Below are 14481 nucleotides of genomic sequence, written 5' to 3'. Positions count from 1 at the left end.
TAAGCAAAATCCATTTTGAACTTCATAAACAGGGTCTATTTGTAGATGATCACTTGTGGAAGCTTTATTAACGATGCATTCTTTGGTTCTACTCATCACACCTACTCATCGGGATGTGGAGAGAGGTATGTAGGTATGGTGACGGAACAGCACACAGTAGGTGTTTGCCTTGTACCACATTGCCAACAAATTCTTTGGCCTTACAATTTACCACTTGAGAGTCTGCTATATCAAAAAACCAGTTGTACTAGGGGCCGGGAGTTTGGCCAAGTGGTAGAGTGCTTGCCTAGCATGCATGAAGACCTGGGTTTGATTCATCTGTCCCACATACATAGAAAAAGATGGAAGTGGTGCTGTGGCTCAAGTGGTAGAGCTCTAGCCTTGAGAAAACCCAAGGACAGTGCTCAGGCCCTGAGTTCAAGCCCAGGACTGGCAAAATGAAAACAAAACAAAACAAACAATCAAACAAACAAACAAAAGAAACAAGTTGTGCTAAGTGGGAGAAAGAGGGCCATAACAGTAAAAAGTGTCTGGTAACCATACTTTCCTTAGATTCCTGAAAATCTATTCAACAGCCTCAATTTTTACAATGACTTTCTCTTGATCATAAAAGATAAAATTTTATTTTATTGCTGATAAAATTAGATTGTTTAAAAATCATTACTAAAATCTTAGGAGAACTGAATATTAGAGATAATGCAATTAGGGGAGAAATTTTAGCCAGGCCTCTGTTAACTGTAAGCCTAGCTATTCAGGAGGCTGAGATCTAAAGAATTGCTCTTGGAGCCTAAACAGGGCAGAAAAGTTCACTAGACTCTATTTCCAAAATAAATAGCAAAAACCTGGGCTGGAGGCATGACGTAAGAGGTCAAGTACCAGCTAAACAAGCAAGCCAAACAAGCGTAAAGCTCTGAGTTCAAACTCTGGTATTGCTAAAGAAAAAACAAAAAGGAAAGTATTTCATAGTGAGCTAATATACTATGTAATTTATGAGGCAACCTATACTTTTTTCATATAATTTTTATTATAATCAATAGAAGGGTTACATTATATTCACCAGATAGAAGGTGCTTGACTTCACATACATTGATACTCTTTCTCATGTCTTGGTCCCCATTTCCCTCCCTCCACCCCCGCCTTTCATCTTGTTTCCTCCCTTCCCTATCCAATTCCAAATAATCAAATAACCATATATACAATATGTCAGATAACAATGTAAAATACTATAACAATATGAGATAACCAAGGGACAGCAAAAGAGATGAGAGATAACATAGTACATTAATGACAATTACTCATTATATGGCTTTTGTTTCTATATCCTGGAAATCTTTTCATTTAGTGTCATTCTATATGGCCTTATGTATCTAGGTATGGTTCTATTGCAAATCTCTGCTATGAGAGCCCAAGGTTTCTACTGATTATGACAAATGAGGGAAACCATTGAGCCTATGTTCCTTTAAGTTTGGCTTCACTGAATATGATTTTTTCTAAGTCTTTCTGTTTCCTTACAAATGTCGTTCTTTCTCATGGCAGCATAGAATTCCATTGTGTACAAATACCGCATCTTGTTGATCCACTCATCAACTGAGGGGCATCTGGGTTGGTTCCATATCTTTGCTATGGTAAATAGTGCTGCAAGAGGCAACATACACTTTTTCAAAGAAGAATCACTCATATATGAGGAAGAAAAAAGACTGGAGGCAAATAAATGAAATTCTAATTCTATTAATGATTTGACTATTTATAGCTAAAAAAAATTGTGACTCCCTGAGCCTACATGTTTCTCATGAATAGAGAACACAATTAATTTTGTAAGTGGAATAACTTCCTTCTGAAAAATAATGGTTGCTGATCTGGGAGAGGGGAGATGTATGGAGATAAAGAGAGGAATGAATCGGGCATGCTCACATTTTTTTTAAATTTCTACTGAAATCAACAGAAGAGACCTGAAGTAATTTAACACATGTAACACAGGATGTGTTAAGTAATTTTTGGAGATGTATTCAAAATACCCACAAGTTTTGTGCGACTTGGTGAAGGCAGCTGAATGGACCTAGGGAAGTAATCCAAGGTAAGAAAGAGAGATAAACCTGGATGAACAGGCTGGACAGTTAGAAGTCCTGGAAAAGAGGACTGGGTATAGTGCCTCACACCTATAACCTCAGCTACTTGGAAGCTGAAGGTTACGAAGATCATGGCTACAGGCTCACCCAGAATGAGATGGGGGTAGTGATGGGGAAGTTAGTGAAATCATGTCTCAGCAAACAAGTCTAGCATAGTGGCTCATACTTGTGACGCAGGAAGTGTAAGTAAGAGGATCACAGTCCAAGGGTAGTGTCTGGTTGAAGCAAAATCCCTTTCGGAACTAAAGCAAGAGGGTCTGAGGTTGTGGCTCCAGTGGCAGAGGGCTGGGGGAAGGACCTGAATTTAAACTCCAGTACTACCAGCACCCAAAATTTTAAAAAGAAGAATAAATTCCTAGAAAAGGAATAAGAATAAAGCAGGACAGGAAAACACTGGTAAGGCATCTTTTGGGAACACTTAGGAAGGAGGAAAGGAAGTTGGATTGAAAGTGGATCTTCCTTACAAACTGGATGGATTCCATTGGATGATAAAGATTAAGCAGGTGGGAGAAGGCTAATGACACTTTTCAACCTGAGTGAGAACAAGAATGCAATATGAGACTGGTATTATATGTTTGGTTAGCAAATTCTCCAGACCCGCAAAAGTGATACAAAGTCATTGTAATAAATGGGGTTTATAGTATATATAGTATTATGTAGAATTATATAACTCTAGGTATAATCTACAACCTAAAATTTAACATCACCCTTCCCCAATGCTATTCATCATCCAATACTATCTATTACCCAATACTATTCCTAGAAGCAACCAGTGTTAATGATTCTAAATGACCAGCAGACTTGAAAAGTTACATAGTGGCTCACTGCAGTCTTCTCCCATTCTTAATTATGTAGATTTGCTTTACTCTCTTAATGTCTACGTATTATTTGGTTAATTTTTTTTCTGGTCCTGGTGCTTGACCTCAGGGCCTAGGCACTGTCTCTGAGCCTCTTTATTAATGCTTTACCATCCAGCTACATCTCCACTTCTGGTTTTGAGTAGTTTATTAGAGATAAGAGTCTTAGTGGAGGGGAGAAGATGGCCTCTGCTGTCCAGGCTGTCTTCAAACCCCAATCCTCAGATCTCAGCCTCTTGAGTACCTAGGATTACAGGCATGAGCCACCTTGCTTGCATATTACTTGGGAACATCAAATGCAGTAACATACTTTAACCATATCCCAACTCCTTTCCTCCATTTAGCATCCATCTCCACAGAACCTTCCATTCCTTTGTACATTCACAAGGTTTTTCACATCACCTTTCGCATGTGAAACATCATGTTGAGTGAGTATAAAGGTATGAAATATACGCCCCCTGCTCAGGACTTCAAAACCAAGTGGAGGAGGTATACCGTAGCTGTAGTGACAGAGTTGTAAAACACAAGACAATTTAAAGCTACCTTAGCTCCCCCAGCTCTCTGCAGCAGGAGGTGTGGGTAGAAAGAGAATAAATAAATAAATAACCAGCTTTCAGCAACAGATCAAGCTTGTGCTGGAGCATAAACAAAGAGCCCCAGGAGAGGAGACGAGCTGGATGGTTCTCTGCGTCCTCCCACCAGATCAATCTTCCCTCAGCACAGCTTTGATCAGGCCACTGCTCTCTTGACTGAGAAACCTCCTGTGACCCTTGGTGGCTGGCTGCTTTTCTCATAGGCTACAGATACTATTTCTTCCATGTCACTCACTGTCCCATTAGAATGGAAATCATCCCTGTGACATGGCTGGAAGTGCCTTGGAGCTATTGTTATAAAACCTGGGTGTGAATTCTGCATCTGTCACCTTCTACGCTGGGGTGGCCAATCTACAAAACTGCTCTAGATTTACACTAAGCTGTTGATATTGCTCAGTTCATAGGTTTGTCATAATAACTAAATGAGATAAGATGGATTAAAATTACATGTAAAGTGTTTCGTGAGTGAAAGATACATGTCTTTATGATATAAACACTTGATCACATATTTGTAAATAAATATACCTTGTGCTTCTCTGAATGAGATCCCTCTAGTCACACACAAACACACACACACACACACACACACACACATGTTTGTGCTATACACTGGTCCATTTGTTTTGGACTCTGAAAGGTGTGAGAGGAATTTGGGGGGAAAAGTGGATAAAAGGGTGAAAAGATCAGATATAGTTCATTTCTCAATTTTTAAGGATGATTAGAAGAGGTCCTGGGCAATTGTGCCAAGGCCAAGTATTGAAAGATCAGTTGCTGAAGAGAGGACAGGGATGCATAAAAGCAGCAAGTTCAGTGGGACTGTTAGGAAATTATTGGCTGGATTCTTTTCTTGATCCCAGTTTGGACTGTAAGGAGGAGGGAAAAAAGATGGATTTACGAGATTTTTATGGTTGATGGTAGACTGAAATTGGAAGAAAGGAGAGATAGAGAAAAATGTGGATTGGGGAGATGTTCACTTACTGGCCTGTGATGCAGGGCAGTGGAAGAGAAAATGCTAAGCCATATGTGAGAACTGAAAACTAGCTGGAGAGGCAGCCAGCCTGTACCCTGTTCTCATAAAACTCACTGAGTCCAGGCTGGTTTGAAACACTCTCTAGGAATACAAAGCATGCTCCAAAAATTAATAATGAAAAGTAGTCTTGGGGAGAATCTTCAATCTTGAGGGAACAAACAATTTTCAAGAGCCCATTTATTAGAAACAATGGACTTGCTGATTATAATTTATTCTCCATTGCCTCTTCAATTCATGAAAGAGTTTCCTTCAAAGGATTTGGCTTAGAAACTTTATTAGCCATGTTTCAATGACTGGATATCCCTAAAAGGAATCCAGATGCATTTCTTTACAAATAGTCTTCAATTCCGACATTTACCAGTTCAAACTCACTTTGATTTCTAATATGTTTGCATAAATAGGGCTATGCTAAAAAGCTAATCTGTTTCCTGAAGATTTGAGAAAGTACTTGGAAATCAACTGTAATGCATTATTCTCTGGAAAACCCCAGTACTCTGCAGCCAGATGTCTGTCAAAGAATTGTAACTGAGCAAAACCTTCATTTGCATTCCTCACCAGAGGAAATGGCATTTCTCCCCATTGTCAAAGCGAATAGAAATTTCTTTATTTTATGTGGGTTTGCTTCATTCCATCTTCTAGGAAACTATTATCTCTACTGAGATGAGCAACTAAATATAATTTATCTTAAAGATAAAAGTTACTTAAGTATAGCTAAGGTCTTGTTAGGGAAACAGGCTTTCACATTGGGGCTTTAACCAGCACAAGGAGGAGAAATGAATAGTATAAAACCCAGACTTAAAATTCAATTTTATATTGCCCCATCGATTCTAAATATCTATACAGACCAAGGAAAGTAATTTAAAGGACTTAATTTTTTGCTTTGACTTTTAGACGTAAAATGGTATCATTGAACTTTCTTAAAAACCTACTGAGATAATTATAAACAGTGGTTCAGAAATCCTAGTATATTGTATAGTCAAGTTATATACTGAATTTTATAGGAAAAAAATAAACACATCAGTTGGGAGAAGGCAAAGCAAACACTTGTGGAACCATCCTTCAGCATATGTAACAGAGTGTCAAGAAATTGATAGTCATTCTGACCAGTCATTGTTTTAACAGCTACTGAGACTAAGATCTAATGTCCTTTTAATTTTTTTAAGAAAAAGGAAGAAAGTAAGTCCAGCAAGGTTGGATGGAGTAGAGACATTGAAATGAATGTGTGACACATAAGAGGTACTGGGGTCTCTAGCTTTATTCCATATGGTCTGAAGTGAGTCTGATGGGATTTCAGATTGTGGCGGAGATAGTACAGGATTGTGCAAAGCTCCTGAATGAAAACTCACAACTTCTGAATCAAAACCTCAAACACAGGTCAAGTTCACTAAGCGGTTTGCTGAGGCTCATAGACCCCTGAGTGAACCTGACTCAAGTCTTGAACTAGATAAAGGCAAATTTCCAATGAAACCGAGATGAATTGTGGGTTTCAGTGGTGATCACGTGAGATTGTTTCAGCCGTGTTTCAATTTAGGTTTGTGAACAAGATGAATTGAATGTCATTTCCCTACTTCCTGGGAACTCAGCCTCCACAGCTCAAATGAATAAAGGTTTTGGAGCAGGCGTGCTTTGCCTTTTATGAAAGTATACACCAGTGGCTGAAGGTCCTCTAACTGGAAGGTGGAGACCATGATGTTTTGAACATACTTTACTGGACACTTAGCACAGTACCTCATCCTTTCCCAAGTAGTACTTTGTGCTAATAGCTGGAACACAAATGAAGTTCTGGATAGACAGTCCTTATAACCCAATCACTAGTGGGCTGCAGAGTCTACCATTCCTGAATAGACAGATCAATGAGGACAAGATTCTTGGCCATGGATGAGCAGGGTCAGGACTTCATACTCAAACTGGTCATTGGAAGTAAATGAAGAAGAGTTGCCTGTCCATTAGCCCTTATCATTCCTTGCCTCTAAGGAAATGAACATGCAATGTCATGTGTACAATGCATGAGTTCCCCAAGAGAAGGGAGGACTGATTTGGGAGGTAGTAAGTACATAGGAGAGGTGCCTGTTGGAAACAGAACTTCCCTCTGGGGACACAAGAGAAATAGGAGTCCTGGCACAGAATTGGAGGGCATTCAAAGAAAAATACCACCACTAGTGGATAATGGATTATTCTCCTGCAGAATGATCCTCAGAAGGAGTAACTGGACATAAGTCACTTTGTGTATACACACATACACACATGTAGGCTTAGGAAGTTAATGAGGAAAATATTCACATTCCTGGGACAGAAATACAGGAAAAACAATCTATAGCAGCTTTACCAATTCCTGTAAGGGCTATGCATGACTGGGCAATATCAATAGCATATTTATAATATGTACTCCTCTTCCTAGCTATCTTGAGGTGTGAGCAAAACAGAACTTGAACAAGGACAGGTTACAAGGATTACAAGGTTAGCTTGTATTATTCAAGAAGCACAAAAAAATAAGACTAGAAAAAAAGTTTTTTGGTGATTGATTTGACTAAGAGTCTCGGGAACTTTCCTGGCCTGCCTAGTTTCCCTGTAATCCTCAGAAATCAGCCTTCTGAGAAGCTAAGATGGAAGGTATGTGTCTCCAGTGTCTTGCCTTTGTGTTATTTTAATAGTCACTACATTTCCTCCCTAATTACCTGTTGACCAGTTGTGTTTGTGGTTTGGCTGTTTGTGCCCAGTAACTTTATTTGAAAAAGGAAGGAAAGCTTAGGAAAGAAAGTAACAGAAGCTCTCCAACTGGAGGGAGTCTCTGTTGATGATTTTTATAATGGATGATACCTTGAATTTGATGAAATACCCACACAGTTGTATTCTCTGTGGAAGAAAAGGTAAGGAGAAGGAGCATGGAAGAGAGGTGATGTTCTTCTAAGACCTTTCCTACTACTTCCTACCACTTAGAAGTCTACAGCTACAATTGATTAAGGACAGGGAGTAGTACATTACATACTAACAATGTCTCAGTCCAGTGTGTCAACATCTTCAGGGTAAAAAACAATATGGCCCTAGAAGGCAAACAAACATACAAGTGTGTTTTAGGACAGTTTAGTCACCACCACCATTTGGTGAACCTTTAATGTGCGTCTTGGCCAGTTCTAGGCTGATGATCCTTGAATGTTTGGTGGTTTGTTTTTACTTCCACTTTTCATTTTTTACAAAAACCAAAGATGACTAGCACACATTTAAGGACTGAGTCAAACCATGGCCATTGAGAAATGACCATAGTCCCCTGCTTCTGCCATTCTGTATCCCACACACAGCCTTAATTCACTGCAGCTCACCATCCATTAGCGCTAGTAGCCCTTTAAATAACACAACACACACATGCAAATGGACTACCTCTGGGTTTCTTGAGGATCTTAGTGACTTAAGCACTTGTCTCTCCTGAATTTGAGCCTAGAGTGCAAGGCGATTCCCAGGAAGAGCATTGCAGTCTTATGGCTCAATATTTTTCTTGGGAAATGACTAATCTAACTTGCAAATGAATTCATTGACTCTTTAAATTGGAAGTGTCAGCTCCCTGACTCATCGTAGGAATCCCAAAGCAGAAGGAGGGCTGGTTGAACAGAACAGAGATAATTTTTAAGCAAACCACCGAGTGTAGTTATAAATAGAAGTGAGCCATAGTGGGAAAAATAAGCTTTTATGTGAGACCTAAGCACCAGAATTGTTTGGACTAAGACAAACTACCCATTCCTCTGAGCCTCAATTTCCTAAACCTGTCATTTCAGGGGAAGAATACATAAGACAAACAAGCCACTGATTCATCCTAGAAGTTCGGTAAATGTTCCTTTCCTCAGAAGAAAGTAAGGAATTCATATGACCAATTTAGTGTATTACCTCTTTTTTTTTTTAACCAGTCCTGGGGCTTGAACTCTGGGCCTGAGCATTGTCCTTGGGCTTTTCCTCAAGGCAAGTGTTGTACTATTTGATCCACAATACCACTTCTGGTTTTTATATATATGTGGTACTGAGGAATAGAACCCGGATCTTCATGCATGCTAGGCAAGCATTCTACCACTAGGCCAAATTCCCGGCCCCATTACCGCTTTTTTTTAATATATAATATTATAAAGAATGTTGTGATGTATGTTTTTTGCCTAAATTTTAGTCTTATTCCCATTTTTTTTCTTGAGCTAAGTTCTTATTGTAAAATCACAAGGTAGAGGGTACAGACATTTTGTTGTGTGTATGTACCTGGATTTGGGCTTGAACTCAGGGCTTGGGTGCTGTCTCTGAGCATTTTTTTTTGCCACTCCTGGGCTTGAGCTCAGGGCCTGAGCACTGTCCTTGGACTTTCTCAAGGCTAGAGCTCTACCACTTGAGCCTCAGCACCACTTCCAGCTTTTTTCTATGTATGTGGTACCGAGGAATCGAACCCGGGTCTTCATGCATGCAAGACAAGCACTTTAACCACTAGGCCAAACTCCCAGCCCAGTCTCTGAGCATTTTTGTTAGCACTCTTACTACTTGGGTTAAAAGTCTCATGGACTTCCCTGCCCAGCTGGCTTCAAACTCTAATCTGGCATGAGCCATCAGTGTCCAACTGGTATAGACATTAAAAAAGGGAAAAAAAACCCAGATTCTTATTCATAAAAAGCATTTCCTTAAAAGTTGTGCTCTCTCATTGAGAGAATGTCTTTCTTATTTGCACTTTAAGGGCATTACATTTGATTAAATATCTAATTATGATAATGTTTGTTTCATGTTATCTTTTATTTTCCCTTTAATTAGCATGTTTTATATACTAATCATTACATTAATATAGGGTTTTGTGAAATATTGCTTTGTTAGTGTTTCACTTCTTAAGATTTCATACATAGTGGAATATAATTCTGAATCTGCTATGTATCTTTTATTGATCTTCTCAGTCTCCTGGAAAATAGTTCCATTGCTTTAATTACCATAATACCAAATATATTTTGAAAAGCATTAAGATTGCCGAGTTGGAAAATAGTAAGGTATTCTAGGATGCCAGAGGAAAAATATAAAGAAGAAAAACTAAGTGAAACAGATAGAGGTAGGATATGGAGGAAGGATATTTAAGAAATCCTTCTTAAATCCATTATGGATTGTGAAAGGGAAGGAAGTATCTATTGCTGAGTATTTCCTCTATGCTTTGGTCAGCTGCAGCTACAAAGCTGAATGCTGGATGAGAATGGCACTCAGTGTAAGTGGAGTTGTTGTTCAGGTAGTAGAACACCATTCTTGACTGAGCTCATCATATAGATATGTGCTTTTACAACATGATACTTATTCATTATGTTACTTCTCTGTTTGAAACTTCCTGGTCAACTGCCATTACCTGAAGAATGAAATCTAAACATGGGCTACAAAACACTGACTGAATGCTTGGATCCAGCCTCATCTCCCATTACATCCTTACCCTTTCCATAATGGCAGGAAAGGGAGGAACTTGATCTTGATTTTTTGCCCATCTGCCTTTTATTTTCCTGAGTTTTCTCACAGTCCTTCAAATTTCCATCCAAGTCCTAGCTTCTTAATCAAGTCCTCCACAGTTCTCTCCCCAGTGCTCTTCATTTTTCATACTAATGCATTTCTCTAATAAAGTAATTCTTTTACCTTAACGATGTGTGTTCCTTGGAAATAAGGATGAGGCGGTTTCATCTTCAAAGTCCTAGTACTAGCACAGTTCCTGAGATAAATAAAGAAAAATTTTCAAATAAGTAATGAGACAAGAATTGGATACAAAGCAACAACTACAGGTGTTTTTTCTTCTTTCCAAGAAAGATCCCAAAGTTAGAAAGCAAGTTTAGCTCTAAAAAAGGTTTCCCAATGTAATTTCTTGACTTTTTTTTTTACAGAAGGATATGCTTAAAAGATTTTTCTTTATCTCTCTCACTGAGAGATGTAGAATAATTCCCCTTCTCACTCTGTAGAGAGAAATTAGGTGGCTGGGTAAATATGATTAATCCAAAGAAGACCAGAGATCTTTCTGGGAAAAAAAGCAGTATAATCATCAAAAGAAGGGAACACTCACAAATCCACCCACTCATCACAAACACAAGTAGGACAAAAACTATCAGCACCTTTTAACCACAAAACTAAATTATAAACTTCCAGCTGCCAAGTGTCACTTCAGATAATGCTTGGGTTTCTGTTTTTTCTAAAGCTTTTACCTACATCTCTATTTTGGTGTTTTTAAAAAAGACATCTTAAGTCTTCAGCTGAACATAACCCCCACTGCCCCTGGTCTTGAAGTCCCTGTGGTTCTGGGGACAATCTCTGGGAAGTGGACTAGACAGGAAACAGAGCTACCTCTCACTTCCACAAGTTGTAATAGCCTTCCAGATCGTGTCTGTGGTCAATGACTGGCCAGAGGTTGGCCAGCCTCCAGCAGGCTTGTTTAGACTACTTGATGAGTTGACACAAGCAATGACTCTTTCCAGTGCTATTAGTGTCTGAACATTAACAAGCCACAGTGTTCAGTGAGACTATTAAAGAGCAAAGCCAAACAAACTGAGGGTCAGGAGGGATGAAGGAGCCTTGTGATGGAGGGATTGGAAGGTAGCAGAGGAAAGCAGGATCCTCGTCTCATGAGCAGAATAACTGGAAGAAGGAATACAAGGAGAGGAAGCCTGTAGACCACCACTCCCAGTGAAAGAAAATGCTAAGTATACTGCGTGATGAATTTTCAGCACTCTGTCAGCAATCCTATACATTTAAATTCCATGAAAATGGTCCACAAGGAACTCCCTTACCTTTGCTAACTGCAACATAAACAAACTTCCAGAAGAGAGGGTTTCTCACCTTACAAGAGGTCCCTTGCAATTTAGAGACTGCAAGGATGGTATTTAGAATTCTACTCCTAATAACTGGTGTAGTTTCCAGGTGTGTCACTTTGTCAGTGACAATGTCACTTGAAGTATAGAGAGAGAAGATTAGAATGGGAAGTGTGAGGCTCTAGCTGCCTCCATGAGTGGGTGTTCAAATCGAAACAAAGACAAATGGTTCACACATCAAAGAGAAATGGGTGGCCATCTCTATTTCTTTTCTCTGGTTCTTTTGACAACCCCCACCCCCCACACACAATAGATAATCATAAAATTGAAGAGTCTAGGGAACTGGTAAGACTGGAAGAGACGGGGGAGAAAGATGGACGGAGTGACATTGCTCAAGATGCATTGCACTCAGAAACTGACATGTGGAATTGAAACCCTTTTGTACAGCTACTTAAAAGATAATTTTTTTAATGGAAAAAATTTGGAATCAACTTTGAGGTCTTCTTCAAGGTCAGTCTCTTTTGCAGATTACTAAGCTGGAGAAGCAGTTGGCTTATAAGGGCCTCACTCAATCATGGTTTTCATCACATAGAGCTAACCATTTTGGGATTTTTTTTCCCCTTGGAGGTTTTTTTACTTTTTAATGAAAAAGGCTGAATTTCTCAGCATCCTGGATTAAAAATCAAGGACAGTTGATAAGACCTACCTACTAACTCAACTGTATTGAGTTGCTAAGTATTTTTAATCATTCATAGGCATTGTTTGCAAAAAAGCAAGGGATCCTTCAGAGTTCCACAAAATCTATATTCTTCTAGTCATTCAGTAAATAAGGTCCATCATCAGACTGATTGACGCATAACAAGGCTGAAATGAAAGACAAAGAATTGCAGTTACAGTCTATCAACCAATTTAATAGATGTTTAAAATGGGAAAAGAATGTGCACCTACTATCGTGTGACATCCATGATGAAGGGAAAGAGAAACACACTTAAATATCTTCTATCCTCCCACTTGACCATTGAAGAAAACCCAAGTACTGAATTGTGAGAGCCCACTTGAATAGCAATTTTATTGAAATTTCTGACCTAAGAGAATAAAATGAGAAATAACTAGCAGTATAGTCAAATATACTAGTCATTATAATCAGCAACTTCAAGCTTGTTGCAAATATTCTTACCTTGGTAACATTAAGATTGGTGGAAGAGATGCCCTGTGCCCATTTTTTTTTGTTTTCATGCTAATGACATGAGAGTGTGACAGCTGTCTTTTGCTTTATTTATTTTTTTCATATAATTTTTATTATAATTAATAGAAGGGTTGCATTACATTTGCCAGATGGAAGGTGCATTATTTCACATACATTGATACCCTTTCTCATGTCTTGGTCCCCATTTCCCTCTCCCCCACCCCCACCCTCATCTTGTTTTCCCCCCCTTTCTATATCATATCTTTATATCTATTTACCATCTATCTAATCAACATGTACAGATATTGTTTTATATCTATATATCTCATGCACTTATATTACATTAATAGGCTCATTCACTAATACAATTGCCTTTCTCATATATCCAGTTTGGAGTTAGGACTTTAAGCCAGCAATCTGTTTAAATCAAGTTTATCACTGTGGTAAGTTAAATAATGATGAACACTTCCTGCCCCCCCCCAATTACCCAGTTACCTCTGAATTTTGACTTCTATGACAAAAAGGACTTTGCAGATGTGAGTAAAATTCTTAAGATGGGGATGCCCTCTTGAATTATCCTGATGGGTTCTAAATGTAGTCACAAAAATTCATGAGAGCAAAACTGACTAGAAGTGGAAGAAAAGGGGAAACCAGATGCCACTTTATTGACTCTGAAGATGGAGGGAGGATTATCAGCCAAGACAAATAAGAGGAAAGTTGAAAAAGGCTGGGAGACTGGTTTTTTCCAAGAGCCCCCAGAGGGCATGCAGCCCTGCTGGACTTAGTCTGTTCCTCCAGAGTGGTCAGAAAATTAATTTCTTTTGCCTTGAGCCATCCAGTTTGTGGTCATTTTCTAGCAGCAACTTTGCCACAAATGACCTAATATGATCATCTTTTTATACATGATAATCTCTCAAGTTTTATTGATTTTACTCATTCTCCTTCTTTCTTATCTTGCCAAGCCAGCTTCTAAGGTTGAAATCCGGGCCTTTGATGCCATTATATTCTTTCATGGGGTTCTTCTCTTGTTCCCATAGACACCCTAATCTTTCTGGTCCCACTGTGTCCAGAGTGAAGTGAGTGGAGTAAGGAAGGCTCCTTGTCCCAGGAAGTCTTTTCTCGAGTACAAGTAAGTTCCTGCATGTGTTAGGCTTCTTCTCTAGGGATTCAAAAGTAAAGTTTTCTCACCATTTCTGATAAACTGTTACATGAATCAATTGCTCTTTTGGAACAATTTAGAAATCAGCTCTAGCCTGCAGATCTCTGTGCATCTGTCTATCTTGGACCTCAGTGTACAATGACCACTTCTGAATTATTTCTCAGCAAATTCCTCTTTTGTAGAATGAATACTGTACCAAGTCCAGAAGGATACCTTCACTGTTTACAAAACTTTCAGGTAATATGATTGCATAAATTCACCCAGCCCATGGTTGTCAGTCCTTATGACGTGCCAGTAAATGTGGCTTTGTGGCCAACTCATTGTGAATCTTTGCTCTACCACACAATCCCAGCCATTGTGTTCTGTCTCATGACAGGCCCAGGAACAACAAAGCTTAGTGGCTCTTCGAGTTGATTTTTTCCAGGGTTTTTGTCACAATATATCTGTTCTTTAAAGGTCAACTAAGAGAAAGCAACTTGTAATAAAAATCCTATGTGCCTTGACACAAACATCATGTAGTTAAGAAGATTGGAAGCTATTTTGTTCAAGGTGTCTGGCAAAATTAAAGAGGAAAAGTACAAATAGATGCAAGAATAAAAACTAGCACTAGGAAAAATAATTAGCAGGTTCAATATCTTTGCACATGATAATCTAAATGCCAAAATAATTCCCAGAGTTATGTCATAGAATAATAGTGAATTATCACAGAAAATTTTATCTTGTACATAATTTTTTATATCTTGAAGATCTC

At 38.8% G+C, this 14481-nt stretch overlaps 1 protein-coding gene across 1 annotated transcript in view; it reads right to left on the bottom strand.

Annotated features, from left to right (window-relative positions):
- The window catches only part of Hmga2 (high mobility group AT-hook 2), a 212855-nt gene extending 201427 nt beyond the window's left edge, over positions 1-11428 (bottom strand). Inside the window, exons 1-2 of the mRNA XM_090357037.1 lie at positions 11365-11428; positions 10226-10298 (exon numbers count right to left, since the gene is read on the bottom strand). Of these exons, the coding sequence (XP_090213163.1) occupies positions 10226-10270 (45 nt within the window). The 5' untranslated portion in view covers positions 10271-10298; positions 11365-11428. The remainder of the gene's footprint in view (positions 1-10225; positions 10299-11364) is intronic.
- Between the last annotated feature and the right edge of the window lie 3053 nt (positions 11429-14481).

Source organism: Megascapheus bottae, chromosome 2 (genome assembly GCF_031878675.1).
Source record: "Megascapheus bottae isolate mThoBot1 chromosome 2, mThoBot2.hap1, whole genome shotgun sequence".
Taxonomy (NCBI): Eukaryota; Metazoa; Chordata; class Mammalia; order Rodentia; family Geomyidae; genus Megascapheus; species Megascapheus bottae.
This window is presented reverse-complemented; position numbering and strand designations above follow the sequence as displayed.